The sequence below is a fragment of the Antennarius striatus genome, chromosome 22 (assembly GCF_040054535.1).
Source record: "Antennarius striatus isolate MH-2024 chromosome 22, ASM4005453v1, whole genome shotgun sequence".
In the NCBI taxonomy this organism is placed as follows: Eukaryota; Metazoa; Chordata; class Actinopteri; order Lophiiformes; family Antennariidae; genus Antennarius; species Antennarius striatus.
The window spans coordinates 4,496,377-4,517,184 of NC_090797.1; the positions used below are offsets into that span (position 1 = coordinate 4,496,377).

At 41.3% G+C, this 20,808-nt stretch overlaps 1 protein-coding gene across 1 annotated transcript in view; it reads left to right on the forward strand.

Moving 5' to 3' along the window:
• cacna1c (calcium channel, voltage-dependent, L type, alpha 1C subunit) overlaps window positions 1-20,808 on the forward strand; it is a 153,064-nt gene that overhangs the window by 96,901 nt on the left and 35,355 nt on the right. The window contains exons 5-12 of the mRNA XM_068306657.1: window positions 2,735-2,874; window positions 3,383-3,535; window positions 4,630-4,829; window positions 5,911-6,014; window positions 10,432-10,519; window positions 10,921-11,005; window positions 17,812-17,902; window positions 19,737-19,763. Of these exons, the coding sequence (XP_068162758.1) occupies window positions 2,735-2,874; window positions 3,383-3,535; window positions 4,630-4,829; window positions 5,911-6,014; window positions 10,432-10,519; window positions 10,921-11,005; window positions 17,812-17,902; window positions 19,737-19,763 (888 nt within the window). The remainder of the gene's footprint in view (window positions 1-2,734; window positions 2,875-3,382; window positions 3,536-4,629; window positions 4,830-5,910; window positions 6,015-10,431; window positions 10,520-10,920; window positions 11,006-17,811; window positions 17,903-19,736; window positions 19,764-20,808) is intronic.

The window sequence follows — 20,808 nt, forward strand, 5'->3', positions numbered from 1 at the left end:
TGCCACTGTCCCCGGAGTGAGCACAACCTTCACTACTCTCCATCTCTTATCTGACGTCTCTTTCTCCTCTCTGCCTTCCGGTCTCCATTTGATTTATGGGCTTCATTGTGACGCAGCATTTAATTTAATTGTTTGATAATGCAGTACTCATTCGTTGGATGGATGGTGTTTTTACCTTACAACCTTGCCACAGGGAGGTCAAAAGGTCAGATAGATGCCAGAGTACTGTAGTTTGGCAGTGTTCTTTCTCGAGGACACTTCATGAGGGTCGGAACTTGATGTTTTAGAGATAAAAGTCCATCATTTTGACTTTCAGTAGCACAACCTGGTTATATATTTTGTCTTTTAGTCCTTAAATCTATTACATTTTGAGGTTTTGTGATGTGATCTCGTGCTATTATCACACTACAAATGCTATCCTATCAGTAAATTACCGATAAGAATCGTAAAAGTCAGCTTAATCTTTGATCATGAGATCTGTCAGGCACTTTTACTCTCTTACACTTAGCAGAAATAACACAATACATTCTTTAAAAGATGCACATTTGTGATTTTTGTCAAATCCTCAACTCTGACTCAAACTTGTTTTACCTTTCATATACAAAACCTGTCATGGAAATGATACACATCATAAAGAAGCTAAAAAAAAACCCTATTAGCACACTCACCAATCCCGGTGGCTGCTCTGTATCTCTGTCTGCATGCATGAGCGACTGCCTTTGTGTGTATGTGTGCTACTTCCTGCCCCATGTGTGTGTGTGTGTGTGTGTGTGTATGCGTTTGTGTGTCTCTGTGTGTGCAGATGAGAAGTGACAGAGTTCTCTCCTGCAGGAAGGTTCACCATATGGGTGAAAGAGCTTGTACCTGATGTTCAGCAGCCTCAGAGGGACTCACTCGCTCACACACATGTGGCCTGCATGCACACACATACACATTCGCGCCTATTCTCTAGCTGACATGTACCTGAGAGTTTGTTAGTGAAGGCTCAGTGAGCTAACAGGCTATGTGTGCAAGCATATGTTTAGTGTGCAGTGACTAGGTGTTGTATTCTCTTTTTATTTTATCTCTGTGCCACCACCATCATTTTTATTCTCCTCTTCCTATTCCTTGTGCTGCTTTCGTTTTACTTCTCTCCTTTTTATTCTTCTTATCTGTGTTCGGCATTTAAATACCGAGTACTTGAAGGATCACCAAAAAAAAAAAAGACTGAAGAGAGCAAAGCCCTCAGGCACAATTTGCATATTTAAGTATTTTAAACAATCACCCCTGACATTAAGCTGGTTACTCCATTGATGTGATCATTTATCAAGCAAACTGTTAAAATTTCACAGCCTCATAAATGTGAGGATCTGAATTTGTGTTTTCTATGATCAGACTTTGAAATGCTACAGGCTTTGCAGCAATTTAATTATTAATATTTACCTGAGGCTATGTGAACCTGTGAAGGACATTTAATGGAATTGGATTATTAAATCATTGATAGACCCATTGATAATTATTGTCATATTTAATGTTTTTGACAACTATGAAACCACAATATTTCCTTATTTTTTTATTTCTGAATACACACAGCTGCTCCGCAATCTTTAGCTGTGGATGTCCACAAATCATTCTATGCATGCTATGTTCAAAGACTCTAATTATCATTTAACACCCCCTCTGGGGCGAAACATTCCAGCGTGAAACACTGACGGTGCAAAAAATTGTGGACTGTTTTTTTTATTATTTATTTTTATATATACAGTACTCCGTTTCAAAGGCACGCTTCACTTCGAGAGGGAGGGAAAGAGGGAGAGAATCAAATTGAAGGAACGAGTGTGAAATGGAGAGGCAGGGAGAGAATGAGAGAGAGGGTGATATGTTTTGAGAGGTCTTTCAAGTGGCCATTTTCAGCTGCGCTAATTGATAATTCTCCATGACTAACGCGCCGCCGCCGCCGCTGCCGCCTGGCCTTTGAGCCACGCTCACTGTAAAATGGTATTGTATGGTGATTTCTGAAGGATCCCAGAGATACAGAAGAGAGGAGGAGTGATAAGCACAGCCCATACATCAGTTCAAGACTGTTTAACATGCTTGAATTTACGTACGCTGCCGTCTGCCAACAAAAGGTGCAAGCATAAAAACATATTGACGATTTAATCGAAGACTATATTTCCACGGGCTTCTTCCTTTAGAAGTGTTTCTAGATACATAAATCTATTTTTCTAAGCACACAATATGGAGACACTTTCCGTCACTATGGACATCCACAGTGTTGTGTTTCGCCGACTGTCGAGTCATTAAACCGAAGTGCGTCCCCTTATCTGAGAAAGACAGAGAGAACAGATGAAACACCGTCTATTGTTACTAACTAATTAAGCGGTTTTATTTTCTACCTTTGAGTTTATTCCAAGAAACTTGTTTGATTGTGAAATAGCACAGATGTCTTCATCGTTCTCTACGATTTAAAAAAAAAAAAAATGTCCCAGGCTAGATTGATTTGTGTGTTTACAAACGCTGTCACTATTAAAGACATTATTATAAAGATAATGTAGGTGGTTTAGTTTTGTATTTACAACAGGGGACATGAAAAACCCAACAATGACAGATATTCATACCTTTATTGTATTTCAATTATCTGTCTTCATCTCACTTATTGTTTTTTTTAAAATCTCAGCTATTCTCAAGTGTGTGTGGAAATGGGATGTCGCCCTGATGATGATGGTTATTGAAGTCATTACTTCCTGTCTCACAGGTTATTCAGCGCGATCTTGGAGCAGGCCACCAAAGGGGACGGTGCCACTCCTATCGGAGGCAAGGCGGCGGGCTTCGATGTCAAAGCGCTGAGGGCGTTCAGAGTACTCAGACCCCTCAGACTGGTCTCTGGAGTACCTAGTAAGTATGGGGGTGGGTGGGTGGGGTGGGGTAAGACAAATGATTCTTAACATGTGTGCAGAATAACACATGAACGCTCAGACAGCAGGAGGCGTAGATGACTTGTCCATCAGATAATTTACTTTAGAGACTGCAGAAATCAATAATCCAATGAACCAGAAGATGGGAAAAGATTGAACATCATGGATCAAGGCTGAACAAGTGTGTGTGTGCGTGTGTGTGTGTGTGTGTGTGTGTGTGTGTGTGTGTGTGTGTGTGTGTGTGTGTGTGACAGGCATTATGATTACAATACTGGACAAATGCACACGCTGCTGTCACACACACACACACACACACACACACACACACCACTCTCCAACATGTTCCGGGCCGTGTTTTCAATCAGAAACCCATCATTAGCATGTTTGTTAACCGATAGGCACATTGATTAAAAGCATCCAATGTTCCAGGGTGTGTCCACACACACATTTCTATGTCCTCACCAGTCTGTGTGTGTGTCTACCTACAGGTTTACAGGTAGTGTTGAACTCCATAATCAAAGCCATGGTTCCCCTGCTCCATATTGCACTGCTGGTCCTCTTCGTCATCATCATCTATGCCATCATCGGACTGGAGCTCTTCATGGGCAAGATGCACAAGACCTGTGTTCAAGAGCATACAGGTAACACACACACAATCACACACACACATTCTGACGCAGAAACAGGACTGAGATGCACAACACAATCGTGATCTGGTGCATAGGTTCCCACGATGCACTTCACCGGTCAGATAACCATCGGAGAACGCATTCAGTGGCATGTGAAAGCGTGCTTCAGTGGGCGCATGTTCACACAAAGACACGCATACACACCGCTTACATCGGTTCCACGCTCACAGGTAAATACTGCGCCACGCTGTTGTAGTTTCAGCTTGATCAAGCTCAAATGCGGACCCCGGTAACAAGTATTTATTGTAAGATGGAGGCAGGAAATTGAGATGGAGAGAGAGGAGAGCTTGCTGACTGCTGCAGAGGGCAGAGGCTGGTGATGAATGGCTAGAGAGATGCGGTGTGGGACGCCTGGGAGTCGCTGGAGGCTCTTGGTTGGAGAGCGGGAAGGTAGACGGGCGTGAGTAATTCTAAACTACAAGGAATTAGCTATTAGCGAAGAGACAAACTATTCTGAGCAAAGGAACGTCTACTACTACAGACAAAATAATACTTCGAACTGTTTAAATGATTAATTATTTATCATCTGTTATCATTTTGCTTTTGAGTGTGAATGGCCCGGGTAATAATTGAAACAGCTATAAGTGACTGGAGCACTTTTAAAGCCCTTAGGTATAAATGGACTTGACTGTTGTTCTGATGATGTTACAGGCCCCATGAGAGACTTTAGCTTTGCACAGGGTAAGTGCTGGTAGAACACTCCCTGTTATGCTATACATCACCCCCAAGAGCCTGCTTTGTATAATTAGTGCAGTATTTTTTCACATTGATTTTTTTTTATTTTTTATGGATGATGTGTTTGAGTTCAATGGGCCTCTTTTTAAACCTTTAAGTGCACTTTTTTGGGGGGATTTCTTTGTGAAATATTTTTTACTTCTTGATCAATTTTAAATCATGAAAGTCTCTACTTTAAGTGCGCAGATACATCGGACAGAATGATGAGCATAACATGAACCTGGGCTATCTTTTATTGGCCGACTCGATCTTGGATTTAGGATGTTTAGGCTTATTGTAAACGGCTCTTTGCTCTGTCTCTTCTTCCACAGCTACCATTACAGAGGAGAAGCCGGCACCATGTGCACCAGACGGGGCTTATGGCCGACACTGTAGGCATAATGGAACGGTGTGCAAGATGGGATGGGAAGGCCCAAACGACGGCATCACCAACTTCGACAACTTTGCCTTTGCCATGTTGACGGTGTTCCAGTGTATAACCATGGAAGGCTGGACGGACGTGCTTTACTGGGTGAGCCGGAAACCACAACACTATCTGTGTGTGTGTGTGTGTGTGTGTGTGTGTGTGTGTGTGTGTGTGTGTGTGTGTGTGTGTGTGTGTGTGTGTGTGTGTGTGTGTGTGTGTGTGTGTGTGTGTGTGTGTGTGCGTGGGGACTGTATTCACATGGAGCAGTGAGCTTACTAACTCTACACCCCTCCTGCAACCCTGTCTGTTCTTTCTATCCTCACACACATTTCATGAGTTAAAACATGTAATGTTCTTCAATATGTAGGCACCTCTGTTTGCTATGAGACATGTTTATGAAGTGTTATAATCACCAACAGTTATGGAAAAGACTTCTGACAGCTCAGGGCATCACATGGTTTCCATGGTTTTCATCATCCCACATATTTGGGATTATGGATTAGTAACCCCCATAACTTCTGCTGGAACAATTCTTAAAATATCCAGATGAATGTGTGGCATGTTTTCCTAAACACACATGAGTCAAGTCGTGTCTATTGACTCCACTCAGATACTTTAGTGTCACATGCTGTAACTCCTCTGGAATAGAACAGAGTCGGTTTACCTGAATTCTTGCAAACTCGCAGCAGTTGAATGGGCTTCCCACGAAGGGCTGTCCACCTTTCCAAGAAAGTGCCTCTTAAAGTGCTGCGTAACAGCGTAAACACACATTATGAACGAGAGCCGGGGTTCGTCATCGAGATACAAAAGCAGGAGTTTGTTTAGCGTGATTCTAATTGCGGATCGTAAAGCTCCTGAAGACAAAAGGGTTTATCCACACAAACATACAACACTGACTTTCTTGCTTTGCCAGGTTTTGAGTTGCTTTTTTTTTTTTTTTTCTAACCTGCATTGCTCTGCTCTTGTTTCCTCTCTTCACATTTTCTTCTTTCCTTTTCTGTCCTTGACCTTTGGTTCTCCCTCTCATTTCTTTCCTCCTCTTAACCATCTCTGCCACATTTCTTTTTCCGTCCCCAAACGTTCTCACTCCCCTCCTCCCCTTATATCCCATAACTCTTCTCTCTTGTTAATCCCCATCTCCCCCCCCCATCTCTTTCTCCATCTTTCTTTCTCTTGTCTCTCTCAGATGCAGGATGCTATGGGCTATGAGCTGCCGTGGGTCTATTTTGTCTCTCTCGTCATCTTCGGCTCCTTTTTCGTTCTCAATCTCGTTCTGGGGGTGTTGAGCGGGTAAGAGGTTGTGCTGTTGTCATGTGCGTGCAAATGTTTGTTGTTTGTGTGTGTGTGTGTGTGTGCATGTATGTGGTGTTTTTAGATATGATAATGGGCTGTGCAACAAGAGTCTCCGGTCCAAATGCTTTGAGTACACTTTATGGTTCATGTATTTTTGGTTGCTGAAGATGCACAGATAAAATAAAAGTAGAAACAGCAGTGACCTCACACACACACACACACAAACATACACACACCCTTTGTGTGCTGCTTTACATACGTGTTAATAAGCCTACATCTGCTTACATAGTTTGCACATTTGCCTACAGCATGTGTGTAGTCGTTAAGAGGCGCTTGCTTCATGTCTGCTTCGTTTCAATAAATCCCGCCCCACCAGGCGAACCGGCTGCCATTTTTTCCCCCATGCTCTGCTAAGTCACGCTGTTTTAGTACAAGCACCACCCGGCCTGTAGGGACAGGTATTAATAATTCACCCTCAGGTCAGCCATGGAGGTAGAGCACTAAAACAGAAAGTGGCGCTCAGAGGAGACGTGGCTTTAAAGATGGAAATTATGGGATGGAAGGCTGCGTTAAATAGGAACATCATTTCCAAAGCGCTCATTAAAACATTGGAATTATCAGATAAAAATAACTTGAGCTTTGAGTAACAGTAAAAACTAAAATAAAGGTCACAATAAAATAAGATGAAATAAAAGTAAGACTTCAGATTGGGTTTTTTTAGTGTTATTTTTATTATTATAAAGGCAAATTTATTTTTAAAAGAGAAACACTGAGAATAATTTACTTAGAGGACTGTAACGATGTCCGATCCACAGGAGTCTTGCTGCACAGTCTGAAGAAGTGTGGAACTCAAATACCTTCTCTCCACAGTGATTAAGCCTGAAATGAGCTGGTTTGAGTGGAACGGAGACAAATCAAACTTCAATCTCGTAACCTTCCCTTTTCACAGACGAACATGTCGGCATCTTCCTCAACTCGAGGAAGACTCTCTCTGTTCATCCCGTCATAAGTCATCGGCCTTCTGTTAATGTGGCCAACTTATAATAGGTCTCCAATGTGCACGAATCAACCAGTGTACCTGTAATTTTTCAAATCCATATTACATACACCACAGTTGCCATGTGGCCCGCTAAGTGAGGCCGCATGGCAGCTGTATTATGAACACTCCATATTCCCTGCAGGGATCCTGCTTAAACAAATGGTTCCATCTGTTTGGTAACTTTCATTAAGCATCTAACTCCATCTCTCTTCCCTCCCATTCCTTTTTCCTCCCTCCTTCCTCACTTCCATTCCTGCCCCCTTGATCAATTTCCTCACTTGCCCTCATTTACCTTCAATTTGCCTGCTTGATCTTACCCCTTCATACCTCCATCTCTCCACTCAGGTCAATGATGCGGTAGGGTACAGGTGGCCCTGGCTTTATTTTGTCACGTTAATCATCATCGGATCCTTCTTTGTGCTAAACTTGGTACTGGGGGTATTGAGCGGGTAAGAGCAAGGTTAAAGGTCACCTGTAAATAACTTCTCTTTTTCGACTTAATGTCTTCATGCTGTTGTCCTCAGAGATTTTTGCTTGGTTTTCACTGAACTGAACTCTTTACTTCTGTCTATTTCCTGCTTCTGACAGTATATGAATTGCGGTAAAATTGGTGCAGAATAAGCATCAAATCACAGATGGGCAGATTTGCTAGAGAAGTCCAGCCCAGCGGCTATTTTCTGCTACTGTGACCTTTTGGATATTGCCTCTCAGTGGCAACATCCAAACGGCCTCAGTCTCTACAAAAACCACTGCATTGCTTCGACAAAATGCAGCTATTTGTTTCCAAAAATGTTCCGTTCTCTGCGCTGTTGGCATGGCACAAAAAGTCGAACCTCCCAGTGGAAGTAATCCAATATTACAGCTTTTTGGGAACACGCTGGTTCACAAACCCATTGAACCCCCAAAAATGTCCATCTAAAGAATAACTACTACAATTAAATTTCACAAGTCTCTTCACATGTTGTAGATTATGATGACTTTTTGGTTGAGGGACGGGTTTAGGACAGTAAAGCATCTGGCCCGACCCAAATCTGACTCTCAATACCCACAGCGGTGTGACAGCAGCATTGTGGGGAAAAATAATAGAGGTGTATCTGGTCCAAACAGCTTGGGGGGGTTTGGCTGTCCGACTCGTTGTCTGACTTCTGACTAACGATGCTGTCAACACACTACACAGCCTGACCTTTTACCAACTGCTTTCTGCGTGGAGTGTGTGCGCATCTCAGATTGGCATAATAACTAATGGCAAAAAAGGGAGACGGAGAGCGATGGGTGCAGAGAGGGAAACACCGGTTGTGCCGGTGTTCCAGTGTTTGTCTGGACTGGGTATTATGGTTAAATAGAGAGGGGGGAGGAAGAAAAGGAAACAGATGAGGAGGAGGAGGGGGAGAAGAGAATTGAAAGATGATGTAGAGTAGAAAAATTAGCCGATGAGTACAGGAGCTGTGTATTAAGACACACAATAAATCAATATGATCGGGCCGATGGAGGCGATCGTCATTTGTCCTGATGCCCATTGATCTATCTGTGTGTGCCTGAGCATCTGTCTCTGTTGTATGCAGGTGCGATCATTCCTCTAGAATTTAAACAAACACACACTGTCCCTCTCACACACACACACACACACACACACACACACACACACACACACACACACACTCACACACATGCACTCATCCTGTTAAATCGATGAAAATGACGTTCTATAGCACTGCATCATGGATCTTTGTCTCGCTTTCCATAGGGGCCATGAATTAAACATTACACACATGTTCAATGTTCCGATCTATGTTGTGACAACGTTATATATGATTATATGATAATATGTGATTTAATTGAAATGACGCGTGAGATACAGACGGAATTTTTTTTAAATATTTTTTTTTTTAGTGCCTCTTCTACGCTTTAAATTGCAACAACTTGACTTCACTCTTAAAAAGTCGACACTTTCAGGCAGAGCAGATCATCAGTAAAGCTGTTCCAGCTGTAAATTGCTGATCCTCTCAACATGGAAATTTCAAGGCAATTGATTTTCCTACTTTTTTTTTTGTAAGTGAAGTCAATTTATTATAATTTACAGTGCATATGCAGCCAACAAGGCTGAAAAGGTGTGATCTCGCCAACTAGCGTGGAATTCTACTGACTGATATCCTCATTAAAAACACTCAGGAGAACGGCGCACTATCAAATCTTACTCGATGTGGATTAGCGCACCTTTAAACTGCAGAGTGCTCCCTGCTTCTGTCAGCTCTCATTTATGTGATGTCTTATATGCAAACTCCATCTGGGGTTCCAACATAACTTTGACCTTCCGCCAAGTGCAGCAGTAAATCACACGCCTTTTTAATTCCTCTTTCGTCCTTACACTTGGAAATAATTTCACCAGGTGTCATCATAATATGTTAATATTTCACATTACCCTATCATTGATCTTAGTTGTGTTGAAGCATCACACTTCTATGCCTATTTTTCTTGACATCATCCACACCAAAGTTTAGACTTTAAAAAGAACAGCAAGGATAAGATGCTCCCTAATGTTACAGTAATATTGGATATTTATTTTACATTTTAAGCATTATTTTAAGCGATTTCTTCCCAATATTTCCGTAACCTCTGCTTGATGACTGAAAGAATGAGGTGACGGATGAAAAATGAGGAGATCGGTGATCCGGGATGATCTTGGTGGAGACTCCATTTTGGCTGGGGTGGTGCAGCTGGTGAGGAGTGCCCTCTGTGATCCTCCCTCTGGGTTTGCACCAACCACATTGACACCTGGAGTGGGGGGTGGGGGGGACTCAGATCACACTGCAGAACCTGCGACTCCCATCAGACCTATGATCACCTTGAGCCCTGTGATCCTGGGACAGGATTTATAAAATTACAACAGAACAGACTCCAACAAGTTTTGCAATTTGATTCATTTTTTATGAAGCTCTAATTGACATGATTTAAAAAACTTGCCTCCATTATGGGTTTAATTCTCTATTCTATAATCCACATTCCTACAGCGCAGACATCTTGCTAGTTCTCTTTTTTTTTTTTGACGTATTAACAGAAATGAATTGACCAAAGATGTGATGTTTGAACTGACCAACTTCATGTAGCGTCCTCTGTATCTGCATACTAACACCTTTTGTCCTTGGCAGAGCTTCTCTCTTAACTTTTTTTTTATCTCTTCAGCAGGGCTCCCCTCCTTCCTGCTCTTACGTTTTGCATTATCGCATTATTGTCAGACAATTTTTCGTGCTGCACTGCAATCTAGATTTTCAGATTTTTTTCCCCCATTCCCCTTGTTTCTGGTCTATCTCTACCCCTCTATCCACACCCTTACTATCCATCCATCCTCCTTCCGTCCATCTGCTCCCCTCCTTCCAGAGAGTTTTCCAAGGAGAGAGAGAAGGCGAAAGCACGTGGTGACTTCCAGAAACTCAGAGAAAAACAGCAACTGGAGGAAGACCTCAAGGTAGGCTGGTCTCTCTGAGCTTATTGCAGTGATGCATCTTCTGAAGCAAGATCTATCAGTATCTAAAAATCATAGTCGGCATTCTCCATGGGCTGAATATGGAGCAAGTACATGCTAGAATAATTTGTCATGGTTAAAAATAACAATATATTCACGCAAGCAAACAAGATATTCAGAGTTATAAGTTAAGATTGAATTAAATATCTCTATATATTAGTATTTTATACATTTCTCTCCTGAGCATCATCATTCTTTCCTGCATGAGAATACGTCTGTAACCCTTTACCATGATGTTACAATAGACTTTGAATGTTAAGTTAAAGTTCGGGTTATTGTGCTTAATTTTCAGCCAGAATGTTGTTGATCTCTTTTCTGTTTGTATGATTGTATGTCCAAAATAGGGCTATTTAGACTGGATCACTCAGGCTGAAGACATCGACCCAGAAAATGAAGAGGAGGGCCTGGACGATGACAAACCCAGAAACCGTGAGTACAGTTCTTGTGCGTTTAGGTTACAGTAAACAGCAAACAGTACGTTTAATTTTTAGAGGACATGTTTGCCTGGTTGCTTGTTGAACTGTTGCGATGAGACATTGGCAGTTTTGAATAGTTTTTTGTTTTTTTTTGCTTTGTGCAACAAGAAGTTCTGAGGATGACTGCGCACATGTGTGGGCGTGCATATGTTTGAATCAGTGTTTAATCTATCAGCAGTGAGCTCGCTGCGGTTTATATGTGTCGACGTGCTCCTGGCTCGTAGTCAGTGAATGAATGATTAACTTTAGTGACAGTGACTGACAAATTCAGAGGATGCTAATATTGTCCTCCTGGACTGGCTGCAAACTCTAGAGGTTCAGAGCCCATTTAGATATTAGTGGGACGTGTCAGACTGGAGCTAACAGCCGCTGGGCACACACACACTGACAAACGCACAACAAACACACTCCGGTATGCAAACTCACATGCACTGTAGGTATACACTCCTACGTTACATCCTGACAGAAATAGCATGAAGTCTCTTTTGGCGACACCTCCAGAGTGAGGCGGCCTCGCTCAGCACGTCAACCCAGGAGTGTGCATCATTTCTGGGAGTCTGGGTTTCAGTTCTCTTTTTATACTCATGTACTCTCCAGTATGTACATTATGCTCTCTGACATTGATGATAAACGAGTGAATAATACTGACTAAATATGCAAAGGCAGGCCATGCAATCTGCATATATTCCACACTTTCATTGTCGTCCAACCGCCGAGGCTCTTTCTGAGAAACATTGATGATTGCCAAGGGAAGAAAAAAATTTATGATTTAATCTTTTCGGGAATTGCAAGAATCTAGTGTGGTCAAATGAGCAATGACTCAATTTACATGAAAATGAGGCAAAACACCCCCGTGGCTCGTCTAGAACTTCTGCTTGTTTTCACCTGCTGTTGTTCCTGTGGACCAGGGAGAGATATTACCACATAAAAAAAGTACACAAATATCTACACGAGGTGACCTTTCATTATGGGGCCAAAGTTGTAAAATATCACAAAATTGAAAATTTGGCATCACTGATATTAAATGTAACGACCAGACAAGGTCATGTTTGCTCTAGGCATCCTTATGCATTATTCTTTTCCAGATAAAATCCTTAAAAAATATCAAAATATTAAAAGTGTGTGTCAGGAATGGTGCAAGATTCCATCCATTGTTCTTGCTAAATGGTATAACGCGGGCTATTAGATTGAGATGATCTGACAAAGTGATTAATACCCATAATTCAAAGTTCTCTATCAGAAAGATCAATCACTTTCTTTGTGAACGTGGAAAGTCAGAGACAGCGAGTCACATGACATCTTACTGCTCGGCCTCCCTCTCTCTTTTTGGTGGATAGATCCTCCTCTGGGAAGATGAATGAGGGCAGTTTGTCCCTGCTGCCCAGGACATTCTGCACACTCACACACACGCACACACGCATGCACGCTTGCACGCACACACACACACACACACACACACACACACACACACACACACGTCTTAAGTAGAGATAGGAGACTTTGAGAATACAGGAAAAAATGGCAGGGTGAATAGAGATGTGAGAGAGGCGATGAAATATGTGGGTGTTACTATGAGTGTGTGAAATATAGACACACACGCACACAGGTTATCTGGGACAGAGAACAGATGGGATTTCACATCATGAAGTCACACCAGTGACCACACACTCATATGGAGACCACACTCACCTTTCAATGTGTCTATCCATCATCCTGTTTTTGTCTGTGTATTAAAGAGAGAGAGAGAGAGAGAGAGAGAAAGAGAGAGAGAGAGAGAGAGAGAGAGAGAGAGAGAGAGAGAGAGAGAGAGAGAGAGAGAGAGAGAGATGCCACTGCATTGATTTTTGCCTGCAGGGTGATTGAGAGCCTCTCAAATACGAGCATCATTTGCGACACGCGCAGTTGCAGACGCACACTCTAATGTGATGATAATATGTCATGTCTTGGTTAATTCTGTATGTAATGTTATCATGTTTTGTGTTTCCTGTCGTCTCCGGGGACACACTGTGTGTGTGTTCTTGTGTGTCCTGCTCTCACCCTCTGCCATCTTGTTCTTGCATGCTGTCGTCTTGTGTTGGCATCCTGCCACTGGTGTCTGTGGCAGGAGTGTCTCCAGCTTCCCTGGTTAAGAAGACCAGTTGGCTTGCCTGGTTCAGTCACTCCTCTGACTCTAAGGACGGTATGTGTGTGCGTGCGTGCGTGTGTGTGTGTGTGTGTGTGTGTGTGTGTGTGTGTGTGTGTCAGTGTTGTGTGTCATGTGTCTTTGTGCGTTTCCATGTGTTTTTGGTCATAAAAAGGCACTTGTTTAGTTTCAAATTTCAGTGTGAACACTTGAAAATATCTTGTTAATGAATAATGAATTAGAAATAAGTAATTTGTGGTCAAGGTGACTTCTAAAGACCACAATCCATCTATCCAGGAACCATTTCAGGTCCATTTGGGAAGATTTGAATAATAATTCAGAGCTACTTTTCTTTAACTTTGCACTTCATCTCCACTCGACTCGACTCAACTTGGTATCGGGTTGATTGCTCAGGGTAGGTGGATGCAGAGTGACACTACACTGACATAGCAAATCCTCACCTTCTCAATATAGAAGCTGCATGAAGAAAGTCGCAGTTGCTAAAGTAACTTATTTTTTGTTATGCATAATATGCAATGTTTCATGTGACCTTTTAGTAAGAGTCAATGGAGTCGAGTCGATGCTACGCAGTGGAAGTGGGGCTTAACTGTGTGGATCATTAAGATAAAACTCTTTAATCCCCACTGACACACAAGTAAATGAAGACTTCTCGCTTGTATTGCTCTGCCACCCGAAAGCAGTTTCAACACAGTCAATATTGTTTTAAAGCTAAAGTACAAGCACGCAGGAGATGTGTTCAGGCTGTCTGTTCTTCTGTCTCAACAAATATGCATTTGCCTTATCGAAGTCTCCAAATTATCTATTTAGAAGATAAATTACGTATGAATTATATTCCTACCTGAAAATCTATCTGTGGAATCAGATTGGCTGCCATCTGTGTTTGCTATTGGTTGTCGTAATATAATTATGGTGGTCATTTGCGATGGCTGGTGTGTGCGCTTTTGGATATGGTGCTATTACGTCGTTATTGTCTGCAATTTAATTAAAGCTTAAATCATCAGTGTGCAGTGACTGGTTTATTCAGTGGATAAATGTATGATTATCTACTGGGCGACTGCTTATTTTGCATATACTGTGTGTAAGTGTTTCCACGCTTCGTATCTGTTTGTGCAGCTCATTTTTATTTCTGCTGCTGTGTAAGTGTGCTTGGATTCAATAATGGAATGACCCCAGTATGGAGGGGAGGGTGCTTGAGAATGAAGGCTCACAGTGATGTAAATATCAAGAGAGGAGGAGGTGAAGTAGACAGGAAACAATAGCTGTTGTGTTGGCCAAGAGGAAGGCTAGAGAAGAGGATGGAGGAGTGTAGTGTATAGAAAAATGGATACAACCCTTTTTCCTTTCTTTATGGCAGTGAAGTGCAGATTAAAAGATTAAATAAAACAAGGGAGAAAAGGTATCAGTGCTGTGTCATCAGAATTTAAGTGTTTGTCCACACCTCCCAGTGGATTTCAGCGTCTGCAGCATTATATGTTAATTTACCCCAAACAGTCAGTGTATGTGTGTGTGCGTGTGCCTGCATGTGCGTGTGTGTGTGTGTGTGTGTGTGTGTGTGTGTGTGTGTGTGTGTGTGTGTGCGTTCAGTTCAGACTGTCATTCAACTCAGACCTTTAAAAATCTCTGCGCTCTCCTCCAGCTAGTAAACAGCTATGGAGTTGTGTTGACTTTGAATATTATGATTGAGCTCTGCAGCGATTTTATGTCATGTTTTAGTACAAATACAAAGAAATATGGACATTTGAGATCTCTGGATGACAAAAAAATCTGATGAGTCAGTCTTCAGCTGGTGTAACGGAATGAGAAAAGAGGGAAGAATGACCATTTTGCAGCTGTTTTTTTCTTTACAGCAGGTTATAGCATCGCAGCAAATACAAGTACCTGTGATTATTTGTGTCCATTTGTGCTTTCTGTGGGCGCTTATCTGTGTGTATCCGTGTGTGTCTTGTCTTGCCGAGCTATTTTCAAATCATCACATGTACAAAGAAACATGATTGCTCCTGCAAAAGTACCTTCAAGGTAAGAGCCGTCATATTCACAGAAGAAACATGCAGCTTTTCTTCATGTCTTCGTTTGACTGCATGATCCGTTTGACTTCTCTTCTCTTCTCTTCTCTTCTCTTCTCTTCTCTTCTCTTCTCTTCTCTTCTCTTCTCTTCTCTTCTCTTCTCTTCTCTTCTCTTCTCTTCTCTTCTCTTCTCTTCTCTAAATTAAACTGTGTATTAATAGTCTCTTGTGAAGGGGGGTAGTATTGAATGCCTGTACTTCACATTAAACATTTTTTACGGCCTTCAACTTGTAATTTTTTTAAATCAATAAAGGTGAGGCCCTTCAGTAAGGGCAACATTTAAAATTTTTCTGAACAGAAACACCTTTCTTGACTTGCTGCACATGAAAACATCTGTAATATTTGTCTTGTCACAGTATTCTTATTCCAGAGTCCTTTCTAAAAACGTTTCTCTGAATTTCTGCTAGCTATGCTGACTTTGTTTATGGAAGATAAGATTAAAATTTTTGCCATTTCACCAACAGGTTCTCTCAAAAACAAAATAGTCAAGTTTACTTATTTCCATTATTATAATTAATACTGTAATGCATTTATACATGCAAACATTCTTAAAACTTGAATGAAACACTTTTATGCAGGCAAAGCATGCACCTCATTCCCTTCTTCCCTCCTCCCACTTCATCTCCTTCTTTTTCTCTATATCTCTTCGTTTTTCTTTGCTCTAACAATAGATATTAAACTAGTTCAGAGCTCCATTGAGGAGGAGGCATCAGGCCGGTTTTATATTTGAAAGGCTTTAGCCTCAGGAGAGCCCAGAAGGCCCTGGGTGCTTTTAACTAAGAAGCCTGGCAGCAGGTTGCACACGTCGAGGTGAGGGAACCAGTAGCATGTTCGAAGCAGAGGCTTCAACGTTCAGAGAGAACATCCTGATCTCTACGATGCACAATTCAAACTTCACTAGTCATGTGGCAAAGGACATTGTTCAGTCGCTGGCGGCCTATCCACCACACCTCAGGTTAGACGGTACCGCACAGGTCAGCTCCAAAAACAGAACATGACATAAAAAAGTTTTTAAGCCTTTAAAAGCTTCAAATCTTGTTTGTTAATTCTTGCAGAGTCAGTTGCATCACAAAAGAAATGTGGCTATCATTTAAAGGATTGGACACTTTTAATGGCTTGATGGTGGCTGCTTAGATGACTGACTGAAGCTGAAAGCTCGGACTGCCTTTCTGCAGTATTTGTTCATCTTTATGCACAAAAGCAACAGTCGCACAGTAAAAGATCGTTTTTCATGCAGAGCTCAAGGTACATTTGTAGATTTCCCATTAGAATTCCTATTCACTCTGAATTCCTCACATCATCTTTTTAGGAATAGATTTATCTATACCAACAGTTTGTTACTGCAGATTTGAGCTAAAATTTTGATGAAGGAATTTAGCGCTTGAGATGTGTTTATGAAGAGTGGGTGTTGCTTTGTTTAACAGTGGATATCGCATTTAAACACAAGATGCATTGAGATTCATGTCGTGTCTGAAGCAGGTACCCACAGAGCGTTTGAGGTGACGGTGAGGAGGGTGCAGCTCACTACCGCAGGCAGGCAGAGACTGACAGAAGCAATAAAAAGCAATGGATCACTTCATATCATCCCTTTTTCTCCTCTCACTCCATCCTTCCATCCCTCGATGCTTCTATCCGTCCCTCCTCCACCTTGCTTCTATTTCTTTTTTTTAGTTTGTAATCCTCATTTTTCCTTTTTATCACATTTCCATCCTTACCTGCCAACACATATTACTCTCATCCTTTCTCTCCAGCAGTCTCTACCTCTGTCTTCCTGGTGTTCCTTCTTCCATCTACAGACATCATTACACTTGTCTTTAAATAAGAGTGAAGCGATACAGTCGGGGGTTTCCTTGTAGCATCGGAATCAAGCTCCGTTGGTTGTCTGCTTTTCCACACATCGGTAAAAGTATCCTCCTGTAATGGAGTTGATTTCTTATATTTTTCAATTTGTCATGAATCCCTTTAAAGCCCCTTGTAGCTTTAAATTAATAATTAAAGATTAGAAGACTGAGTAAAAAGCTTATTTTCCCAGACCTCGGCTATAATTAAGCTCTAAAGACCAAAGACTGAAATCTACAACATGTTTTTCTTCTTTGTGAGCGGTAAAAACCAAGATTTAATTCACACAAAGTCAAGCAATCCCTCAGTTTAGAAGATGAAACCATTTTTCTAAAAGCGAATACAGGGGTCGTGCCCAAAAATTCCAAACCAGTAAATATAGCTTGCGTGGCAACTTGGCTCACAATTAGTGTAGGCAGTCTGTGCACTTATAACATTTCCTAAAAACCTGCTTATAATAAGTGTGAAGCTCCTCAGGACTGGATGCAGCCTGGCTTTCAGGTGTGTGTGTGCGTGTGTGTGTGTGTGTGTGTGTGTGTGTGTGTGTGTGTGTGTGTGTGTGTGTGTGTGTGTGTGTGTGTGTGTGTGTGTGTGTGTGTGTGTGTGTGTGTGTTAGAATGATGTAAGTGAGAATGCTCAACCCTTTCCCTGTCCTGGTAATTCATCTTTTCCTTTCATTTTCTTCTCCTTTTGCTCTTTTCCATGCCCCCCAGTGAGCATGCCAGCCAGTGAGAATGAATCAGTCAACACAGATAACGTCCCCGGGGGAGATGTGGAGGGGGAGACCTGCTGTACCCGGCTAGCGTGAGTACCTCACCCTCTCTCTCACTCTCATGCCCGACTCGTATCCTCACATTTTTACCCTCAGCTCCGTCTGTCACCTTCTGCCAATCCCAAGGATGAACTCCATCGTGTATCTCTCCTCTGTTAGAGTAGCGCTCCGGTGTTCTCCGTGATGCAGGTGGCTTAGCCCGCCTCTAGCCTTCATTCTTCTCGCTAACACAGGAGTCAATCTCTGCAGGAGGTTTGGAGGAATTCATGCACTGATGGTAATGAAGACATTAAAAATGGGTTCCAGATTCCAAATTAATCAGATTTCAATGAGGGGAGCTTTGGTTGATCTAAACTTCTAAACAAAGGGGCTATTCCCAGAGGTGGTCTTTTATTTTATTCCAACAAATGTGTGATTAGACGGAGGCCAGGCTAAGAGTAATTATTCTGACATTGAACCACTGTAAGTTATTGTTATTATTATTATTATTATTATTATTATTATTATTATTATTATTATTATTATTATTATTATTATTATTATTATTATTATTATTATTATTATTATTATTATTATTATTATTATTAATTTTATTTTCAATTTTCTTAATTATTATTTCATTATTACGACTGTTGTTGTTATTACTACTACCACTACTATTACACTACAGTTTAAAAAAAATTGAGTTAAGTTCTGCTTTGAGGCTTGTTTACAAATCAGAAATAGATGTATAATACATTTACATTTACAGAAAGTTTAAAATTTCACAAACTCTGGATTTTTATTTTGGTCTTTTTCACATCATAACAACAATATCAACAACCAAAAAATCTTTCAAGTCTGCTGGTAGAGCACTTCTCCAATTGCTCTGTTCCAAAGGCAGATTTAATCAGAGACGATGAGTCAAAAGTTGCTGACTCGTGTGGAAGAAGGAAAAATTTCATGATAGAATAGAGCAGAATAGAGTTGAATAGAGTAGAACTAGCTTGTCAGAACACGTAGATGGCACACTGCTGTTTATCTGTGCTCCCGCTGTCCATCTGTTATTTTGTCTTTGTTATGTTGTTTGTGTTTATTTTTTAAAGTCGATTTCAATTCGCCCACGACGGTCACCATCGTTCAATCGCGCTTAGTCATGATGTATATTAAAGATCAGGCATTTATCAAAATCAAAAGATGCCAGTGTTGTGAGTGTGAGCTCTCATGCGGTGCATTTATTCACACCGTTAGGGAGATAAAACTTCAGAATTTCAGTGTTTGTCAGTTCTTCTTCGCATCGCCATGGAGACAGCCCTCCGAGTGGGAGCAACTCCGACGCCCGCTGATCTCATAATCGAGACAGACACATGGAGAGGAGAGACGTGTGTACTGTCAGCCCCCATATCCAGCCAGTCAGTCATTTTATTCCTTCATTCAGTCAGTAAGTGAGTCATTTCATTGCTCCAGTCAGTCAGTAATTTTATTCTTTCATTCATCCTGTCAGTGGCTCAGTCAGTTTGTCTGCTTTTACAGAATAAATCAGTAACAGCTGCTCGCATTTGGATGTAAAAGGATAAAACGCCACCATGTTGACTTACCATGAACTATCATTTAATTTAAATTTCAAAATAAAGTTAAATTAATCTCTTCGTTTCCCCAATCTTTTGTCCTATTTTTTTTATAAAGGTACCTTCAGCTGTTACAGTGGTGAATAATCAACAGACAACTTTCAATTCTTAATTTGTGTTTTGTTCACACTGTGGTATTGTGATCATGAGGGAAGATCATGACCTTTATCGCTGTCAAATCACCCCTTTTCATGTTGTGTACCTGTCTATATGTGCGTTACATGTGTGTGTATAATCCATTCTGTTTTCTGTGTTCCAGAAATAGGATCTCCAAATCCAAGTTCAGGTTAGTACATGTTGTTTACCATAGTTTTCTCCTCCGATGCCCATTGCTGGTGTGTATGTGTGTGTGTGTGTGTGTGTGTGTGTGTGTGTGTGCGCGTGCGTGCGTGCATGTGTGCGTGCGTGTGTGTGTGTGTCGTGCACACAAACACCCACAGGAAAAATTTAAATACCAATTATAACCTTATAACTATAACCATATAACTATAACCGCAGACAGCTTGGCTCCGCTGTTTTACCCTGTTAGGCTAAGCTGACTAGCCACTACATGTAGAGTAGACACATATTTCTTTTCATAACGTTTATTTAAGATATTTCCAAAAATTACAATCATAGTCATAAAAACAATTCATGGATGAATGCGTGTCTGCTTGTGTTGTGTTGTGAGTTGTGTCTCATGTACTCTAACATCCAGTGTGTGCATCATGGCGAAAGCTGCAGTGTGCCATAACTGACTTGTGAAGTATCGTCTTGTGAGTGGGTTTGGTATTACAACAGCACAACAACAAGAAAATAGACACACACATGTTAGATCAACAAGATTTGTTTAGTTTTTGAAAAGGTAAAAGCACGCTGGTCAGTCTTACTGTAGCGTAGCATCAGCTAATCAACAACCCATCTATTGGACTAGTCGTGTCCATGCTACTGAGACCTCAGCATCATGCCTTCTTCTTTAAACACCAAAAACCAGTTGCAACCAGTTTACAGCACCAACGTATCTCTCAAAACTTAGACAACCCAAGGTCTTCTAATCTGTACGACTGGACAGTCTGCATCTTCTCTTACTTCAAGGGTTGCGCTGCCTACATTGAGTTATTCAGTGGATGATTTAATAGGAACTGTTTCTTTATTCTTTCTTTTTTTCATGCATTAGTAAACTTTGAGTGGATACCAATAAATGCATTCTTTAAGTTCCTCTAAAACCATGTTTGTCGTAGTGAAAGGAGGATTTGTTCCAGGCCGTCTTGTGTTGATTCACTATGTTTTAAGGCAGTCTGTTATTAACAAATTATTGTCTTCTCATTAACTTTTAAGGTAATTTGGAGCAA